Source organism: Danio rerio, chromosome 19 (assembly GCF_052040795.2).
Source record: "Danio rerio strain M-AB ecotype USA chromosome 19, GRCz13ab, whole genome shotgun sequence".
Lineage (NCBI taxonomy): Eukaryota > Metazoa > Chordata > Actinopteri > Cypriniformes > Danionidae > Danio > Danio rerio.
In genome coordinates, this window is record NC_141039.2 from 22,533,274 (window position 1) to 22,555,600 (window position 22,327).

The following is a 22,327-nucleotide window of genomic DNA, read 5'->3' on the forward strand; positions in this document are numbered from 1 at the left end:
ATTTTTGGATAAAAGCATCTGATAAATTAACACATGTGCTGGTGGAACCTTTTTTTCATGGTTTTTAATTAGCCTAAATGTATTCGATCTCTCATGTATATATTTACCTGACTCTTGGCTGCAGAGACTTTTGCAAACAAGGCCTGTGACACTTTTGCTCGCCTCATTTCTTGCTGTATTTCTTCATAAATGCCGTAGTTTATTCCAGTGTCATCACATTCCACTTTCACTACAATATCCTTGGAAACAGGAGAAAGTTTGGCCTGTGGTGAGACAGATTTTTTTTCATGACAACAGCGTTCAGAAAAAGCCACCTAAAGGGATTAGCACACCCAAAAATGACAATTCTCTCATGATTCTGTACACACCGTTTACCAGTTTTAGTTTTTTTTTTTGTTGAGCACAATATAAGAATATATATACACTGAAGAATGTTGTAAACTTGTAACCATTTACTTGTATAGTAGGAAAAACAAATACTGAAATGGTTACAGCTTTTCAACATTGTTCAACAGAAAAGAAATAACACCCTCGACCAAGTAAATGGTGAGTAAATGATGACACAATTAAAAGTTTGGATGAGCTATCATTTAAAACTGTATCATTATTATTATTATTACTGATGTTATTTATTCATTTGAATGAGATGTGTTGTATTGAAATTACAGCATATTTTGATCAAAAGTTTGTAATTGGTAAGGTTCTATGTTTTTCAAAGAATTATATTAGTATGATATAAAAATCAAGCCAAAACGTTTAATATTATAACACATTAAAATAACTGTTTTCTAATTGAATGAAGTTTAAAATTTCATTTATTTCAGTGATTCAAAGTAGAATTTTCAGCATCATTACCCCAGTGGCACCTGATCCTTCAGAAATCATTCTAATATGCTGATCTGCTGCTCTCTAATTATACATTATTACTGGTATTTAATCACTAATAATATGATCAATGTTGAAAATATGTTCTGCTGCTTCACAGGTTTGTGAACAAGGATTTTCATTTTTAGGATCCTTTGATGAAATGTAAAAAAAAAAACTTATTTATTTTAAAAATATATGTTTCATTATAAACGTCTTTACATTATTATAGACATCATAAATGTCTTTTACTTTTTTAAAACTGATTTTAATGTTTTTTTTTGAATGGCACTGCATCATGATTTTTACCCTCCAAAAATATGATATGAAAATAAGAAACACTGATAATAATTCTAAATTTTAATTGGGCATTAGATCATCAGATCAGAATTATTTCTGAAATTTAACACTAAAGACTGGAGTAATCATGCTGAAACATCAGCTTTAAATCAAAGGAATGAGCAAAACTTTAAACAAGATTGAATAAGAAAACAGATATTTTTCATTGTAATGATTTATATATGTACTGGAGTTTGTATTACAAAAATGCATCACGTTCAGTAATGAAGTCTGCATTCTCGTTTTTTTTTAATTTTGGTGCATTAATCTTGTTAAAAATTTAATTAAAAAGGGTGTAATTCGCACTCGATAAATAATTACTTTATATAGCTTTATACTTCATTCTCAGGAGATACTAAACAGACATTTCGGCACAATGCCTTCCTTAGTGTGTCCAATGTATTTTAAAAGAATGTAAAACAAAGCTATATAAAGTAATTATTTAACGAGTGCGAATCATAACCTTTTGAATGACATAAATGCAGCCTTGTTGAGCACAATAAGCTTCTTTAAGCATAAGAATCATATTAATAGTGTACACTGCAAAAACATGCTTCTCTTTATTCACATAATGACTTCTAAATTTCTTTTTCTTTCCCAAACAAGCATAAAAATTTGGCAGTGGACTAAGTAAAATAATCTTATTTCAATACAAAAACAAGATTATTTTACTTACCCAATGGCAGATCATTTAGTGTGTTTTAAGGAAAACCCACTTAATTTTAACTTATTATTTCTGAAAACAAAACAATATTGCTTATCTTTCTAGAAATTGCTTCTCGTTTTAAGAATTTTCAGATATTTGGACTAGAAACAGTTTTTTTTCTTCTTCATTTTTTGCAATATATGATACATGTCAGGTCTATAATCAAATCTGAGGGTGAACCTGAATGGGCAGAGGTGAGCTTGTATTAGTGTTGTAGGCAGTGTTGAGGTTTCTCTCTCGTTCCTCCACATAGATAGAGTCTCTCTGGCTTTGTGGAAGCTGCAGGAAGCTCTGCATGGCTCTCAGGTTCACTAATAGAGACTGAGATGCACATCTTGGGTCCTCTTCCTTTCGCAAGATCTCAGACAGCAGACCCTGTTGCAAGAGGCAGATACTTTAAAATGTGCACAGATACACAACAGTAGTATGCAATTTACAAACATGACTATGAAATTAAACTATTATACAGTTGAAGATTAAATTATTAACCCTTCTATGAAATTTCAATTTGCTTTTCAAATATTTCTTAAGTGATGTTTTAAAGAGCAAGAAAATATTTTGCAGTGTTTTATATTATGTTTTTTATCCTGGTGAAAGGCTGGAATAAAAAATAAATTAAAATCCAATGAAAATCCAATTTCAATATTATTAGCCCCCAAAGAATATTTTGTTTTTTTGATAGGCAACAGAACAACCACTGTTGTCCAATGACTTGCCTAGTTAACCTAATTAACCTAGTTAAGCCTAGTAATTAACTTAGTTTAAATGACACTTTAAGCTAAATACTTTTAACTCGCAAAATTCATTCATTCATTTTCTTTTTGGCTTATTCCCTTTATTAATCTGTTGCCCCCACAGATGAATGAACCACCATTACATCAAGCTTATGTTATATGTAGCAGATTAACTAGCAAAATAACTACTGTAATCATTTTAAAGACAAAAAAATTGTTTATAAATTAGCTATCAAGACCGATATATTTAAAGATGCAGTGAGGAAAAACATCTTCTCTCCACTAAACAGCACTTGGAGAATATTTGAAAAAGAATAAACATTTTACATGAGAGCTAAAAATTTTATATTATAAATTAGATATATAATTTTATATTTAGGTCAAAGATGAAACGGTTTTGAAGCATAAAAACAATAAAAGAATAATGACATAATAAATGGCCTACATTACTAATTAAATGTCATCTATATTTAACATTCGGATTTTACGTCATAGCTTTTACCCATTTGTTTTTAATAATTTAATGTTTAATCAAGTTTAGTATGATCACTTATTGTTTTATGTATTTTTACAAGAATAGGTAAGCAGTTTGCTGTTTCATTATTATATATAGGACAATCATAAAAATTCATAAATCTGTTATGTTGGATAAAAAAAGTAACATTAATTTACCCATATGTTGGGTATTTTATATATAAAGAAAAAACTATTTGAACCGTTAAAGACATTATACTCATTTACTTCCTTTGTAATGTAATCACAATTTTATTATTATTTTTTTTTTTGTAAATTTACTTTGGTGCATATGTCGGTTCATTGCGCTGTAACGACTCCTGATAAATACAAAACTAAGCTGAAAGAAAATAAATGAATGAACGAACGAACGAACGAACGAACGAACGAACGAACGAACGAACGAACGAATTAATGACTTTCCGTCTTTAACCCATATACCCAATGTTTTAGTTGTTTGTAAATAAACAGACATAAAGATGCACGTATAATGTGTTAAAGAAGGTACATACATTTAATATATATTTAATGTAATAAATATTTATATACAGGCTAGAAATGCACTAATCCAAGACTAATGGAAACACAGGATTTTTCTGTTCATGTGAAAATGCAAGAAGACACTATATTGCACTGTGAAGAGCATGCTTAACTAACAAGTGGCAATATAACCCTTAAGCAGGTCACACACCAGAAGCGCCGCTCGGCGGTGTGCCGCGCAGCGCCATGCATTTTAGAATTCTAAACATAGGTTTCTATCAGGATACACACACCGGCGCCACAAGTCGGCGGCTGTCGGCGGCGCCTGGCCACGGCTCAAGACACAGTTCATTTTTCAACTGCGCCACAGAGCGCATGTTAAATATCATTCAAATGTGCGCGTCTGGTGTGCGATACTTTAAACTGTCATATGCGTGCCATGTCGCGGCGCCGAGTGGCGCTTCTGGTGTGCGACCTGCTTTAAGCATAAAGCAATTCTGGCCAATCAGAAACTTGGAAAAGGAGACTGTGGTCCAATGGGAGGATTCGGATCAGAAGCCGCTTGTCTGGAGAGTTATTGAACGGGCCAATGAATGAAATTAATTGGCAGCGTAAGCTTGCGCAGGTGTGCGGCATCTGCAATTATCTCAGCATATAAGCACACCTGAAGCCAGCAGACGCCATCCTTTTCGCTTCAGATCCTTTCTGAGTGAGTCGATGAGGGTTCCTCTTGCTGATCAGCACTTCAGAGCGAACGAGTGTGTCTCCCGGTCCAGAGTGGTTCTTCGCGGTGGCAGACGGTCGAGCTGGGTTTCTCCCTTGCCTGCGGTTCTTTGGGTCCGGTCCTCCAGAGCGGTGCGTATTGTTGCAAACTTTCCTAAAAGAGCAACACAGTCGTGCAGCACGTCCTTTTCAGGATGGCGCTCCGACTGTGCGTTTCTGGATGCGGGGGTTTCCTGGCTCCGGATGATGGACACGATCACTGCATTGCATGTTTGGGGGTCCAGCATGTTAATGCGGTGCTCGCGGGCGGTTCATGTCGTCATTGCGATGCCATGACCGTTGCACAGTTAAGTTCGCGGCTAACTTTCGCAAGAGAGCGAGCCACCCCAGTTGCCTCCTGTTCTAAAAAAGCAGCGGGCGCTCGGGCAGATCTGAGGGTTTCAGCGGGAGATAATCCGCTGCCCACGGGCTCGCGGACCTCTCGCTCCTCACGGCGCTCCATCCAAGCTTCGGGTAGTGGGAGTGATCCGTCTAACCAGATGGTAGCTCTCACACTCGCTGACACCGGAGATCAGATGTCCTCCGCGGCATCGGAGGGTGGGCTTTCACTGTCCGACGAAGATCCGGACCCGCTCGCCCCCTCCGGGCAGGTGAGCGCTGTCAAATCGGATCCTGAAGCGGACATGTTAGCCGTGCTTTCCCGGGCTGCTTCGGCCGTGGGGTTGGAGATGGTTTATCCCCCAGCTCCGCGGCCGGACCGACTAGATGGGTGCTACGTAGAGGACCAGAAGGCGAAGCCTTCGAAGCCTCTCGTCTCCTTCTTCCCGGAAGTGCACAGTAGGCTCACGCAGTCTTGGAGGGCACCTTTCTCTGCCCGTGTGCCTCCGCCCTCACCGCCCTTGACGGCGGAGCTGCCAGGGGGTATGAGGCGATCCCGTCAGTGGAGCGTGCTATCGCGGTCAATCTTTGTCCGCGCGGCGCCTCTACGTGGCGGGGTTTGCCCCGCCTCCCGTCCAAAGCCTGTAGGTTGTCTGCCTCCCTCCGAGCCAGAGCTTATAAGGCTGCGGGCCAGGCTGCTTCTGCTTTGCACGCGATGGCCACCTACCAGCGCTACCAAGCGCAGGCGCTGGCCGAGCTGCACGAGGGCGGGTCCAACCCAAGCTTATTACATGAGCTGCGCACCGCGACCGACTATGCTCTTCGGACTACTAAGTCCGCCGCGTGTGCGCTGGGGAGGACGATGTCCACACTTGTGGTTCAGGAACGCCACCTCTGGCTAAACCTGGCCGATATGCGCGATGTTGACAAAGTTCGCTTTCTTGACTCGCCCATATCCCAGGCTGGCCTGTTCGGCGACACCGTCGGTGAATTCACCCAGGAATTCAAGGCGGTGAAAGAGCAGTCGGATGCGATGGGCAATGTCATCTATCGGCGTGGCCGTAAGCCCGCTCCGCCCGCTGAGCCATCCACCTCCGCTGTTCCTCGCCGAGGCGTACACCTCGAAAGCAGGCAGCCCCTCCTGCCCAGGGCGCCGTTAAGTCCGGTAAACGGACCGCGAAGCGTCCCTGAGACAGGCCATGCGGAGAAGAGGAAACTTGCTCTTTCCCCGCTGGAGGGCGGGGCCCCGATAACAACGGTACTTTTCAGTGCCACCAAAACATCAGTAAAAGAGCACTTTTTCCCTTCCCCGGATGTGACTGCACGAGTTCTGCCAGTCCGGGATGCGCTGCCTTCCGGCTCGCAGACTCTACGTGCTTCGCCAGTGGCTCACGAGCGCGGGGGGGACGGTCTCCCTTCCCTCAGCCCTCCAGCCCCCTCTCCGGAGTCAGGGTGCGGAGCCAGAGCGAATCGCTCTCCTCCAGCTCTTCCGCGGGACCCTCGTGCTTCCCGGATCAGCACACCCACTCCGCGCTGCCCCACCGCTGGTACGTCAGCGATTGTAGCGATGACTCCATTAGCGAGGGCTCTGCCTGCCTGGTTAGCACGGGCCAGCCCCTCGCGGTGGCTCATACGCACAATCAGACTCGGTTACGCGATTCAGTTCGCGAAATGGCCCCCCAAGTTTACGGGCGTGTATTTCTCCAGGGTCAACCCCCTGTCCGCCCCTGTCTTGCGAGAGGAGATTGCTGCCCTCCTGGCGAAGGGTGCAATCGAGCCGGTTCCTCCAGCCGAGATGGAGAGTGGGTTTTACAGCCCATACTTCATCGTACCCAAAAAGAGCGGTGGGTCACGGCCAATCCTAGATCTGCGCGTTTTGAACCGCTGTCTGCACAGGCTGCCGTTCAGAATGCTCACGCAGAGGCGCATTCTCCAATGCGTTCGTCCTCAGGATTGGTTTGCAGCCATAGACCTGAAGGACGCGTATTTCCATGTCTCCATTCTTCGACGCCACCTCCAATTTCTGCGGTTTGCGTTCGAGGGTCGCGCGTGGCAGTACAAGGTCCTCCCCTTCGGGCTCTCTCTGTCTCCGCGGGTCTTCACCAAACTCACGGAGGGTGCCCTAGCGCCCCTTCGGCTCGCGGGCATTCGCATACTCAATTTTCTCGACGACTGGCTGATTTTAGCCCACTCGCGGGAGCAATTGATTATGCACAGGGACAAGGTGCTTCGGCATCTCCGCCTACTGGGGCTTCAGGTCAACCGAGAAAAGAGCAAACTCGCCCCCGTGCAGAGGATTTCTTTTCTCGGGATGGAGCTGGACTCGATCACCATGGTAGCGCACCTCTCCGAGGAACGCACTCGCCTGTTGCTGAACTGTCTGAGGGAGCTCGACAGCAAACTAGTGGTCCCACTGAAGTTCTTTCAGAGGCTCCTGGGGCATATGGCATCCGCAGCCGCCGTCACGCCGCTCGGGTTGCTCCATATGAGACCACTTCAGCACTGGCTTCACGATCGGGTCCCCAGACGCGCATGGCACGCGGGCACACACCGGGTCTCGGTTACTGCGCTGTGTCGCTGCGCCCTCAGCCCTTGGAACGACCCCTCGTTCCTACAGGCCGGTGTGCCTCTAGGACAGGCGTCCAGCCATGTTGTTGTTTCAACAGACGCTTCCAACACGGGTTGGGGGGCCGTGTGTCGCGGGCATGCGGCTGCGGGCCTCTGGAAGGGTGCCCAGCTGCATTGGCATATCAATCGCCTAGAGCTGTTGGCAGTGTTCCTCGCTCTCCACCGCTTTTTACCGGTTCTGGAGCGGCAACACGTGCTGGTCAGGACGGACAGTATGGCGGCGGCGGCGTATATCAACCGCATGGGGGGTATGCGCTCTCGACGCATGTCTCAGCTCGCCCGCCGTCTACTCCTCTGGAGTCACCCGCGGCTGAAATCGCTGCGCGCCATTCACGTCCCAGGCATGCTCAATCGTGCAGCCGATGCGCTCTCACGACAGCTGTTACGCCCTGGAGAATGGAGACTCCACCCCGAGTCTGTTCAGCTGATATGGGCGCGATTCGGGGAGGCCCAGATTGATCTGTTTGCTTCCCCCGAGAACGCTCACTGCCAGTTGTTTTTTTCCCTGACCGAGGGCTCTCTCGGCACGGATGCACTGGCCCACAGCTGGCCTCGGGGCATGCCCAAGTATGCGTTTCCCCCCAGTGAGCCTGCTCGCGCAGTTTCTGTGCAAGGTCAGGGAGGACGAGGAACAGGTTCTGCTAGTTGCGCCCCTTTGGCCCAACCGGACCTGGATATCAGAGCTCTCACTCCTCGCGACGGCCCTCCCCTGGCGGATCCCTTTGAGAGAGGACCTACTCTCTCAGGGACAGGGCACCATCTGGCACCCTCGCCCCGATCTTTGGAACCTCCACGTGTGGTCCCTAGACGCTAGGAAGACTAAGGTAACCTACCGACTGCGGTGGTTAATACCATCACTCAGGCTAGAGCCCCCTCCACGAGGCGCGCCTACGCCCTGAAGTGGAGTCTATTCACTGAATGGTGCGTCTCTCGCAGAGAGGACCCCCGAAATTGCCAGATTAGTGTTGTGCTCTCTTTCCTTCAAGAGAAGTTGGACAGCAGGCTGTCGCCCTCCACTCTCAAGGTTTACGTGGCCGCCATCTCCGCTTATCATAGCGCGGTAGCTGGCGGCACCGTGGGAAAGCATAACCTGGTCATCCAGTTCCTTAGGGGTGCTAGGCGAATTAATCCATCTCGCCCCCCTCTCATGCCCTCTTGGGATCTCGCCCTTATTCTCACGAGTCTGCGATCCGATCCCTTTGAGCCACTCGAATCAGTATCTCTAAGATTTCTGTCCCTGAAGACAGCTCTGCTGGTTGCGTTGGCCTCCATCAAGAGGGTCGGGGACCTGGAGGCATTTTCGGTCAGTGACTCGTGACTGGAATTCGGGCCGGATTACTCTCACGTCATCCTGAGACCCCGCCCCGGTTATGTGCCCAAGGTTCCTACCACCCCCTTTAGAGATCAGGTAGTGAACCTGCAAGCGCTGCCCCCGGAGGAGGCAGACCCAGCCCTTTCTTTACTTTGTCCAGTTCGCGCTCTGCGCATTTATGTGGACCGTACTCAGAATTTTAGATCATCTGAGCAGCTCTTTGTCTGTTATAACGGTCGGCAGCAGGGAAGTGCCGTATCGAAACAAAGATTATCCCACTGGATTGTGGATGCCATTTCACTCGCTTATTCGAGTCGAGGTCAGCCGTGTCCCCCGGGAGTACGTGCACACTCCACTCGGAGCGTTGCATCCTCTTGGGCGCGTGCACGCGGCGCCTCTCTAACAGACATCTGTAGAGCTGCGGGCTGGGCGACACCCAACACATTTGCAAGGTTTTACAATCTGCGAGTGGAGCCGGTTTCCTCAAGGGTATTAGGTAACTTAACACGGAGGTACGTGCGCCTTTTTATCTGTCAGTAAAGTTCCCCGTCAGGTGAGCCCTGCAGATTCCTCCATGGCCCCCAGCACTGACTCAGCGGAGGAGTCACTTGCTGGCCCACTACGTTGTAGGTCTGCCCGCTGGTCAGCCCGCGTTTTGGGTATAGGTGCCTGCTATGCGTGATCCCCACTAGGCGATCCCATATGCTTATTCCGCCACGGTTAAGTCCCCCCCCTGGGCGGACCCGTGTCTTCCCTCTCCGCTAACCACTCTTTTGCTATGCGTACTCCCCCTTTTTAGGGCTAGTCCATATGTAAATTCTGCCATCTATCCCCCCCTTGGGTAAAGGATGGCCTCCGCAGCGTCCTCCCTATCGGGATTGCACGCTTCCCAACGTACTGTCGTATTTCCTAGAATTATCTAGATGCTCACGACTTCCCAAAAAATATATCTAAATCCGTAAAACTTCTGTTGAAGTAGGATAAATTAGGGCCAGGGACACGTTGGAGGACCGCGCCCCCCATGATGTGGGTGCGTCACGCTTGCTTGACTATCTCCTCATCGGGGGTGTTGGTAAGGTGCAGTCATTATGACGCTTTCCATACTTCTCCCATTTCATGGCACTGAAGTTCCCCAACCGAAGGGGAACGTTCGAGGTTACAGAAGTAACCCTTCGTTCCCCGAGGAGGGGAACGGAAGTGCCATACTCCGTCGCCATAATGACTGTCCCTTAGCTGTTTGAAAGTCTCTTCAGCTTAAAAGGATGGCGTCTGCTGGCTTCAGGTGTGCTTATATGCTGAGATAATTGCAGATGCCGCACACCTGCGCAAGCTTACGCTGCCAATTAATTTCATTCATTGGCCAGTTCAATACTCTCCAGACAAGCTGCTTCTGATCCGAATCCTCCCATTTCATTTCATGGCACTTCCGTTCCCCTCCTCGGGGAACGAAGGGTTACTTCTGTAACCTCGAACGTTTTACTGACTATACAACAACCCTGCAACTGAACTATTTGCTACAGTTTGATTGCAGAAAATATGCATGTTAAGTGCATTTACAGTAAACACAAAGATCAATGCTGTTCAAAACATGCATCACAGTTCCTTTAAAATCTAAACTGATTTGAATCAGCACATATTTAAAGGATTTTTCAACTGGCTCACAATGAATCGTTACATCTCTACTGGATGTTTAAAAATATTTATTTTTATTCATTTATTCTTCTTCTACTTAGTTTCTTAAATATCAGGGGTCACCACAGCAGAATGAACCGACAATTATTTACAGTAAGAACAATGGTCAATGCTGTTCAAAACATGCATCGCAACTCATTTAACCAATATGAGTCATCACATATTTGATTTAAATTTTCAACTAGCTCACAGCAAATCGTTGATGTATACTTGATGTTTTAAAAAAAAGCATTAATAATAAAAAAATATTAGTGATAAAACTGTACAAATATTTAAAATAAAAAATTGTGGATATTAAACACATTTACAGTAAACACAATGGTTAATGCTGTTCAAAACATGCATCGCAATTCATTTAACATTCCAACCAATTTGAATAGTCACATATTTTAAATGATTTTAAGCCGGCTCACTCAATCAATAATCAATAATGAATCAATATTTCAATAATTTTTTTTATATTTCTCAAATGATGTTTAATAATGCAAGAAAATTTCCACAGTATGTCTGATAATATTTTTTCTGCTGGAGAAACTCTTATTTATTTTATTTTGGCTAGATTAAAAGAAGTTTTAAATTTTTTGAAAACCATTTTAAGGTCAAATTTATTAGCCCCTTTAAGTTATATTTTTAAAAACATATATATTTATATATATTTAAAAACAAGCTTTAAAGTATTTGTTACAACTTCATCAACGCAATTGCGCATATATAAAATAATAATAATAATAAAAACTATACAGTTATATTAAAAAACAAAAACAAATAAAAATGACAAAACGCAACTTTGTCACAAAAATTGCAAAAATATTAAATAAAATTCTAAATATGATAATAATTCAGCCCAATCCTTACAAAAAAATTGACATTCGATGAATAATCATAAAGTGTGTAGAGAAAGTCATATTACCTGTGTCCTGTTAATGGCCACTCGTGCAAACACAGCTTGGGAAACGCCTGCCCTCTTCAGCTCCTCGCGCACCCAGTGGTAAATTTCAGGTGACACGTCGGTGACAGGAGAAGGACATTGAGTTACTGTTGGAGGCGACACATTGCATTTGGGAGGAGTCTTTAGAGGTGCAGGATGAGGTATGTGTGAGTGGGTGTGAGCGTGTGTGAGGAGCTGAGACATGGCGTGTTGCTGTGAGAGAAGCTGAGCCATAACTAGACCAGGCATCCCAGCCTGCATCTGGACAACACCCCGTGACTCTGCACTGCTGCCTTCCATTGGCTGCTGGAACATCGAGGGCTGACTGGAAGAAGAGGGCTGAGTGCACTGCCTGCTCATGTCACCTGACAAGAGGGAGAAACATTTATTACTACAGTATTTGGATTAAAATCACTGGAGCCCTTTTAAAAATCTTATAGTTATAATCAGATTATTTTAAATAATAATTTATTACTTTTATTACTTTTCAGTTTGTTATAAATTCAGTGTTTTAGTTTGGTATAGGTTTTATATCCAAATTAAATATTTTATATTAAATGTTTTTTTTACAAATGAGAACAAGGAAGCAATTTACACAAGCAACAATGAATAAGTGCTGTAGGCAAGTTTCAGGTATGTAAAGTGTAAGAAGCAAAACATTAGTAATATATATATATATATATATATATATATATATATATATATATATATATATATATATATATATATATATATATATATATATATATTATTATTATTATTATTATTATTATTTTTTTTTTTTTTTTGTAATACAGTTAGCGGTGGAGCCAGAGAGGCAATTGCAGATTAGAAAGGAAAGTGGAGACTAAATAGTTGAGTTTTTAGTCGTTTCTTGAAGACAGCGAGTGACTCTGCCTTTCTGATGCAGTTAGGGCGTTCATTCCACCAACTGGGCAGATTGAAAATGTATTAATTTTATAATAAAATGTGATTGTAAAACCTATTATTTTTCAAAGAAATGCTGTTTTTCATATTCATTAAGAAATCCTTAAAAATGTATTTGTTTCCAGAAAAATATTCATATGTATAAATTTAAACTTTTTCTTGAGCATCAGCTTATCAGAACAAGTTCTGAAAAAGTATGTGTTAATAAAATATTACTATAAATGACTTTATTAAAACATAAAATAACTATTTTACATTAAATTATTTCATAAATTTTTTTTTCAACCTTGTTTTTATTTATTTTAATTATATTACTAAACCCAGCAAACAATACAGAATTTTAAGTTATAAAACATTTCAAAATGTACTTTCCCACCCCTAAAGGAAACACAAATGACATTTAAATAAATTCTAAAATAAAAAAAAAAACAATAAAAAATTATTTAAGTTGACCAATGTGTGTGCGTATATAATAATTAATAATTAACAAAACAAAAACATTATTACACTGATATTTAAATTACAGTCATCTTTCCAAAGACAAATCTACCAAAAGGAGACCACACTTTTTTTTAAAGTCTCTGCTTTACCTCTGATTATATACAGTGCTCAGCATTTACGAGTACACCCACACAAATCTGTCATTTAAATTAATATTTTCTATAGGATGTTTTACAATATTATATTTGTGCATATACATTAGTTTAGTCAGCACTAAAGCAAAATCTGGAAATTATTTAACAAAATAACTTACAATAATGGTTTAAAAATTAGTAGCCCAAATTTAATGTTAGGGAAAAATATTAAATACATTTTCAAAAACAGCGAAAATCAAGAGAAACAACAAATACCTACAATTTTGTTGAAGTGTTTTAGTTTGTAGTTTTTTTTTTTTTTTTGTAATATTTTGCATGAATTTAAATGTATTATCTTTCCATTTTTAAATATGTTTGGTGACTAAAATATTATTTTAATAAACATATATGTCTAATAAATCAGTTTTTTTTTCAAATGCACCAATATATATTACCCATATTTACTAAGAAATGGATACAAATATTCATTTTGAAAATGGGGAATACTCATTTATGCTGAGCACTAACTTTTCAAGAGCAGGATTATCTGACATTTCTTTAATCCATTGTGCAAGAACAGGTCTTAGGGTATTTTTCTATACCAAAGCTATAACAGGTTTAGCTTGCATAAAGATGAAATCTGTGTGTTTCTTTTTGTTTGCCTTTACTGACACATTTTTCTTAGCATATATGTGTAATAAACAACATTTTGTTACAAAAGAACAATATTTCAGTTTCTACTGTATTTTTATTTAAATAAATGCAGCCACAATCAGAAAAACAAACATCAATAAAACCAATCATTACACTGATATTAATTCATTACAACAATAATTTACAACGAACTATCTATTTTGTTTATTACGTATAGATACAATTAATGGTAATTTTAAAACTTTTAATATGTTAAAATAATATATTTACTTACATTTATAAATGTTGTATTGTTTTTAGTTTTTTTACAGAAGCCTCGTTTAATATGAATAATTATAAAAACAAAAACAAGGTAAATTAAGGAGAAACTTTCTAGGTAAGTGATTATTATGAGAAAGTATCTTAATATTATGAGAATCACTATTGTTGGAAAGTAAATCATTGTTACGTGACAAATTCTAATTATTATTATTATTATTATTATTATTATTATTATACAATATTTCATTATTATGAGAAAAATCTGGTTAATATGAAAAGTAATTTTTAAGAGAAAATTTCTCATTATTTTGACAAAGTAAATCATAATATTAAAATCAACAATAATTTTTCATGTTATTTGGAGCATTAATTAATGTTAAGAGGCAGCTGAATATCATTCATTGTCCCTGCCTAACTGATTTCAATACATGAACTATAACACATTAACCTGTATTGTCAAAATTACATCCATATGAAATTAAACCATATGAATAATACTTGAGAACTATAATGTAAAACTAGCATTTTTTCATTGAATAGCTACTCACCCATTATAGCTTTTGTCCTCTTGTAGTGTTTGTACCACTGGCCGAACTCTTGACATCTCGCAGCAGAGATGCTGGCATAGTAAGTGCCGTTTACCACTGATGAAATCATGCTCTTTCAAACAAAAACAAAAGCGGAGACAAAATGTGTTCATTTGCTAAAAAAGTGACAATAGCAAAAATTATGTGCTGTATTTTTAGTTATGTAACAAATATGTATATTTTCAATAATCTGATAAAAATAATAAATTGAATACCATTTCATAAATGCGTCTAATTTTGGTTTTATTTTAAATCAATTTTTCACAATAATTTCCACCTATTTATTTTTTATTAAGTTTTTTTGGGTGACTTTGTTGTGTTTATGAACATCTATGTTCCATGACACTTTCGGAGAATTATGGGAAAAACTTCCATTAAACAGTCAGCAAATGGTTCGCTCTTTTAAAGCAAAATTAAGCACTTTTAATAAATTGGGTACAGTGAAATGTGTTTTAGCATGAACAATTTACTTAAATAAACATGAATAATCACAAAAATATCACTGGAGTAATAACACACTGCATCATTCAAATATAATTATTAACTGTGACATAGAAATGATAATACCTTCTTTGACAGAAAACTAATTTTTTATTTACGAATTTAAAGACATTTTAGTAGTAATATATCCATATTACTAAACCAATTATCAATACTGTTATGTCAATATTATCTAACAAGCATGGCCTTGTGCAAAATACTGACCCTCCAGGATTTTGCAAGTGCAATGGTTAAGATAAAAAAGCATGCATTTTTTATGCATTTTCAAAGCAAAACACAAAAATTTAAGCAACAAAAGTTTAGAGATAAGCCATCACAAAATCAGTCATTTTAGGCCGTAAATATAAAATGGCCTTGCAAAATCCTGGAGGGACTGATTAATGGGAACACTGAGTGATAAAAATAGCACATATTTTATTTACCAGAGTTCCAGCAAACACTGACCAAAACTAAAATAAGGAGAAAACAGAGGTTTCTGGATTCCTAGTCCATCCTAGTGAATTATTCATTGTATATATTGTGATTTAAATGGGGATATATATTACAATATCACAAAAATTATCTATGGGAAGAGTACGTTTCTGGCCATATGTATATTCTGGCTATATATATATATATATATATATATATATATATATATATATATATATATATATATATATATATATATATATATAGTGCTCATCCAACTGAGAAATAGGGATTTTTTGTACACAGTAACACCCAACAGTCAACTTTATCAAATGAAATAACTGTAGTTAACTCAAAATTTACTGAAAGTTAATTCTACTCATTTGAAAAGAACTTAAAACTCAAATTGTTGAAGGTAAAAAGTTAATTCACTTTAACTTAAATGGAGTAAACTCACAATACTCATATAAATTAGTTGTTTTTTACTCAAATGGTTCGTTGCAATCAGTTTCCTCAAAAGGTTTGAGTTGCCTTAACTTATTGGGTTTTACAGTGTAACAGTAATCTGTTTCAGTCTTGTTGAGTACAATTTTCCTCAAACCAGAAGTGCATTCCACAATCTAAAATTCACTTCAACATTAAAAATGGTGTAAACATTTGGAGATTTTTGTGACACAAATGTCTTATTTTGCTTGTTTGTTTGTTTATTTATCTCAACAATGCAGTTTCGACCTGATGCAACCTTTTTTCCTATAAAGCATGTTACAGTAATTAGCCATACTGAGTCTACTAAATTAGGCTGACTAAATGTGTCCAGAACGGATGTGCTAAAGATTTTTGTCTTCTTGCTCAATACATTTAATAGCTGGTTCTCAAACCAAGGATGGATCTTAATGGTAGGTTGTTTTCTTTGATAGTGAGCGCTTCTTCGATCATAGTTCTGCTCTTTATACTCAAGATGAGGCAATTAGCACTATTTTATTCTGTAGCTACAGTTGAAGTCACAATTATTAGCCCTCCTGAATTATTAGCCCCCTGTATATGCTTTCCCCAATTTCTGTTTAACGAGAGTAGATTTTTTTCAAACCCATTTCTAAACATAATAGTTTTAATAACTAATTTCTAATAACCAATTTTATCTTTGCCATGATAAAATTATAGCACATAATATTTTACTAGATATTTTTAAGACATTAGTTTTGAGCTTAAAGTGCAATTTAAAGGCTTAATTAGGTAAGTTAGGATAATAAGGCAAATCAGTGTTTTGTTCTGTCAACTAAAAATATTGCTGGAGAGAGATAACAATTTTTGAGCTTAAGAAAAATACTAACTGCTTTTATTCTAGCCAAAATAAAACCACCAATACTTTGATAATGCTAATAATACTGTGAAAAATGTCTTACTCTGTTAAACATCATTGGAAAATATTAGACAAATTTCTAAAAAAATAAAAATAAAAATCACAGAATAATTTTGACTTCAACTGTACATGCTTTTAAGCTGAATAAAGTACAGAATGTTTGAAATGTAACTAGGCATATAATACTGCCTTTTGTGTAGATACTTGTACTACTCAACGCAGGAAATATGAGATCCTATATACTATAATTTATTTAGAGGCTGTTGTTCATCAGGAATCCTGTGATACTACAAGTTCTATAGACATTAGATATTGCAATGTTACTTTTTACCAGCCGTAAAATCTATTTACAGTGACTTATTATAGACAAAAAGATTTTTAGGAAGCCATACCTGAGATAATGGACACTCTTTAGCCAACGTGCTCTGATTCATCTCTTTAAGCAGATCCTTTAGAGCATTTCTGACTGTAGAATGAGTCCATTGCTCAGCGGGCAAGTCCTCTAATTTAGAAACACTAAGAAAGAGAAAGAGAGAGAGAGAGAGAGAGAGAGAGTGTGTGTGAGAGAGAGAGAGAGAAAGAGAGAGAGAGAGAGAGAGAGAGAGAGAGAGAGAGAGAGAGAGAGAGAAAGAGAGAATGTGCGTGAGTCAGTGAGAAAAAAAAAACAAAAACAAAGAAGAAAAACAATGTACTGCAGTAATTAATTACACTGTGGGACATTAATCACAAATAATTATTATTTCACAAATAGCCACATTATTAAGTGTTTATCCTCAAAACTTTAATAGCTATAATAACTTTTAATAATTCTGAAATTAGTTTTAATACTAAATTGCCTGCGAAAATTAGCCTTAATCATAAATCAGAGGAGTTTTAATTCTGATTGTTTTGAGAAAAACGTGATACTTAGAGCATGTGTGTGTGTGTGTGTGTGTGTGTGTGTGTGTGTGTGTGTGTGTGTGTGTGTGGTATGTATGTGTGTGTATTGTACCTGTGCAGCTTTATTCTTAAGGTGATAACGTGGTATAGGTCTTGAAGCATGTCTCCTACTGTTGCATCAGAGACATCTGTCACGCTGGACAGAGCCACAGGGTTCCAATGGCCAACTTGAATCTGACCTATTGCAGATATGAACATTAATACAATATATATATATATATATATATATATATATATATATATATATATATATATATATATATATATATATATATACACACACACACTACACTACTTGACAAAAGTATTGTCGTTGATCCTAGTTGTAAGAGCAACAAATAATAACTTGACTTCTAGTTTATTTAGAAAAATGGCAGAAAATAGATTTTTCTAATGAATAACCTGTTGAACTGCATCTTAATCATCACAAATACTGCAGAAGATCTATTGAAACTCGCATATGTTGTTCCTAAAACTTGGATAGGTCAGGTGACTTCAGTCAGGTAATGTACTGTATATATGATCCATGAATAATTCCTGTTCCTTTTGACACTTATTGTTAGCTTCTGACATGTTTTCTGCACTTCCTTCTCTAATCTTTATTCCACACCTCGGATTTTCAAACATTGCATGATTTAATACTTAATTTGGTCATCATACAAGTTAAATATGTTTCATAATTATTAGCATGAGCAGTAAAATTAGGCACGTGTGGATTTGAAAAAAAAAAAAATCAGTACAAGGCAAGTAAAATTGTGTGGGATTGTAGATGAAGACAATGTTGATACTTTTTAATTGTGTAACTTACTAAATTTCATTTAAAAATGATCAGTTAGATATAACTGCTGAAAATATTTTTAATTATATGTACCCTGTTCAGAGGCATGGGCTCGGTTAGATTTAATCAATACTTTTATATATTGAAAATATTAAATTGCAGTTAAAACGATCAGTTAGAAATAATTGCTGAAAATATTTTAATTGTTTGTATGTACTCTATTCAGAGGCATGGGATTGATAAGAGTTAATTAATACTTTTATTTATTAAGTATATTTCACTGCAGTTACAAATTATCAGTTAGATATAACTGCTGAAAATATTTTTAATTGTATGTATGTACTCTGTTCAGAGGTTTGGGTTAGGTTAGATTTCATTAAAAGGTTTATTTATTAAATATATTGAATTTAAATATATTGAATTGCAGTTAAAATAATCAGATGTAATTGCTGAAAACATTTTTAATTATACGTACTCTGTTCAGAGGCATGGGCTTGGTTAGATTTAATTAATACATTTATTTAGCATGGATGCATTACATTGATTAAAAATACTGTTTTTGTGACCTTTCCATTAATCACAGAATCTTGTAAATATTCTATCATGGTCTCCATTAGAAATATTAAATTTGTTCACCATTTGCAATGGCAGCGGGTTTACACAATTCTTCAAAATATCTTGTTTTTTATTATTTTTATTTTACATCCAGGTTTGAAACACTTGGGAGAGTAAATGATGACAAAATTTTTATTTTTTATTAAACTATCCCTTTAAGCAGAACAACTAACATTTTCAGCACAATGAATGTAAAGGGATAGTTCACCCAAAAATAAATATGTACTCCTTATTTAAGTGGTTCCAAACCTTTATGAGTTTCTATATTCTACTAAACACAAAACAAGATATTTTAAAAAATGTTAGAAACCATAGTAGGAAAAACAAATACTAAAAATGTCAATGGTTAGCAGTTTCCAGCTTTCTTTAAAATATTTTCCCTTTTGTTCAATAGAAGAAAGAAGCTCTAACAAGTTTTGAACATGTAAAGAGTGAGTAAATTATGACATAATTTTCATTTTGGGTAAACTATCCCTTAAAAAAAGCTATTTTAAGCTCCGAATTGCATCCTAAAATATATTAAAGTAGGAAACTTCTTTCACAATCTTACTATATCACAATATTTGTTTGAGCAGAATAACCTTGATGAGAATAAAACACTTGTTTTTTTTTTTTTTTAAACAGTTTTTACCCACACCAATTTTCTAAATGCTAACTTATGTATAAAGCATAACATGTAAGATAATATAATGCCGGTTGTAGTTTTTTTCATAGTCGCAGTCTATTCCGTCCCTATCCTTTAGGCTTAAATATTCAACTGGAATTGAGTGTGAATTATTCATCAGTGTGTGTGTGTGTGTGTGTGTGTGTGTGTGTGTGTGTGTGTGTGTACCTGTAGCCAGAGCCGCTGCGGTGTGTGTGTATCCCAGCTCTTGCAATGCAGCTTCTGTAATCTGGCTGAACAGCAGGTCTTTCTTCAGCAGCACAAATTCTGCATGCTCCGACCGCTTCCCTTCGGATGGTGGGACATCGCTTTGTTCCACCATGCAGAATACTGGAAGTAAACTACCTGCGTTGAAAGAAAGAGGAACTATATTACTCAGAAAAATGGGATGAACTGATATGGTATACTACATTTATGGCCATTAATGAATACCTTTCCTCCTGTTAGTGTGTGATGTCTGTTTGGAGCTAACAGGTGTGACTCCAGGTACAGGCAGATCTCTACAATTCTCCATACGAGCCATTTTACAGGGAGGATAAGAGGGTTCACACAGGGCCGGCCCCTGGGTGCTACTAGTGGTCGCCAAATGGTCCATCACTGTTTTAAAACTTGGATTTCACCAACCTTTAGAATAGAAAATGATGTATAAATTATTTATAGTCACACATACACATTATTTATGTATATGAAAATTATTTCATTTATTTTTTAGTTATTTAATTTAATTTATATGAAGCTGCTTTGACACAATCGACATTGTAAAAGTGCTATACAAATAAAGCTGAAATGAAATGAAAATATGAACACTTCAGATACAAACGTCTGATTGTTGTTTTTTATTTTTATTAGGCATCTTTATTAGAACCTTATGTTTAGGTTCAGTTCAGTTTTAACGACAATGAAAATGTTAATAGTCAATTTAAGAAAAAATACTGAACATAAACCATAGGAGCCTCATAAAAATTCTAATTTAAAAGAAAACATGTCAGATGGACCAAGAGGATTTGCATCTACACTCTATAAATAATTCATATACATTTGTTGTCTCAGCTGTTACAACCCTATTGTTCTTAAATATTACATTATTATTAATACATAATAAATATTAAACACAAGTACATTCTTATAAAAGGAAAACAAAATCATACGGAGTAACACGTTTTTGCATCAAAGTACATACAGTATGTATTAGCCTAAATATGTAATTCTTCATAATATTTTTAATCTCAGCTCTGACAAACCTACCAATTATTCCTACATCGTAAATTATGCTATGTAACGTTATTATTCACATATGCAAACATATTATGCATATGCATTCATCTTCTTTTATATAAAACACTATAATTGTGAAATATAATTGTGTCCATGTGCAGTTCGTATGGTTTAAAATACTCAGACTGATCTACTGTCTGGTTCTAAGATTTGACTACTTTTATTATCTGTTAATGCAGCTTGTCTCCCAAGCGAAGACTGTTTAACAAGCTTGGAGACCATCTTAAACCAGCTGCGACCAGCAAACCATCTTAGGCTGGTTTAAGACGGGTTTTTTCCAGCCGTGAAGCGCTGCTACAGGTGATGTATAGCCTAAATACCCAACCTATGTCTTTCTTCTTCATCTGTCGGGTTATTATACTTACTTTAGCGACTGCAGTACTGTTTTTACCGGTGGTTTATAATCCTTCAGACGGGTATCCTAACATGCCGACAGACCGAGCGCTCGTCCCAGGATCGCTCACTAACAAAAACACTGGCTCCAGAATCAATGCGCGCGTCCGGTGAAAAGACACTCGAAAACGGCTTTTATCTTCTGAGGAAAGGTCTTTGTTCTTAGCAAATGATAAAATCATACACATTTAAATCCTCAAAAATAGGGTAAACGCGAGGAAAAACGGCTCGTATAATATTTTGTGCGAACAGAGGTCCGTAATTAAATCTCTAGGCGGCCCCACAAAGCATCATCAATGTGATGTCACCGAGTGCAGACCAATCTGCTTCTAGCGGAAGTGCCTTCTGTCAGAATACATGACTATTATAGTATGGCAGGCTGTTTAAACATTTAATAATTAAAACAGCAAGCTTTGTTTGATCTATTGGCTGGTCGAAACGCTTAAGTTATGAAATCTGATTGTAGATATCTATAAAGCACCATTCTTTCTGTCTGAGTCAATGAAAATGTATTACTTTAGCCAACAAGAAGTATTTTTTTTACATTTGTGGCCATATAGACAGCCAACTAGAAATTAATTTGTAATTAATATTAATACGCCTTTTTATTTTTGCAATCGTAAAGTATTTAAAGGGACAGCTCACCAAATATTTTCAATTTTGTCATCATTTAGTTACTCACCCTTTACTTGTCACAAACCTGTTTGAGGTTAACACAAAAGAAAATATATTTTAAAATGTTGGAAAACGGTAAAAAATTGACATTCATGGTTTTTGTTTTTCCTGTTATAGAATTTATTATTGGGTGACATCATGCAGATTAGGACATCAGATAAAATGGACCATTTATGGTTCTTATCTCTTTAAAAATTTTAACAATTAAATTCATGTTTATTGATAAAGCGCTTTTACAATGTAGATTGTGTCAAAGCAGCTTAACATAGAAGTTCTAGTAAAATGAAACAGTGTCAGTCCAGTTTTCAGAGTTGAAGTTCAGTTCAGTTCAGTGTGGTTTAATTTTCACCCCTGAAAGTACAAACACTAAAGAGCAAATCCATTGATGCGCAGCTCCACAATTCTCAAACCAAGC

At 37.9% G+C, this 22,327-nt stretch overlaps 1 protein-coding gene across 5 annotated transcripts in view; it reads right to left on the reverse strand.

Annotated features, from left to right (window-relative positions):
- Positions 1–21,532, reverse strand: part of satb1a (SATB homeobox 1a) — a 31,115-nt gene extending 9,583 nt beyond the window's left edge. For 2 of the 5 annotated variants that reach the window (XM_088651315.1, XM_087294072.2), the window contains exons 1-9: positions 21,210–21,532; positions 20,002–20,193; positions 19,738–19,914; positions 17,565–17,691; positions 16,966–17,089; positions 14,263–14,374; positions 11,280–11,662; positions 2,090–2,284; positions 108–239 (exon numbers count right to left, since the gene is read on the reverse strand). In XM_088651315.1, coding sequence (XP_088507441.1) covers positions 108–239; positions 2,090–2,284; positions 11,280–11,662; positions 14,263–14,374; positions 16,966–17,089; positions 17,565–17,691; positions 19,738–19,914; positions 20,002–20,164 — 1,413 coding nt within the window. In that variant the 5' untranslated portion in view covers positions 20,165–20,193; positions 21,210–21,532. 5 annotated transcript variants of the gene reach the window in all.
- Positions 21,533–22,327: the final 795 nt, after the last annotated feature.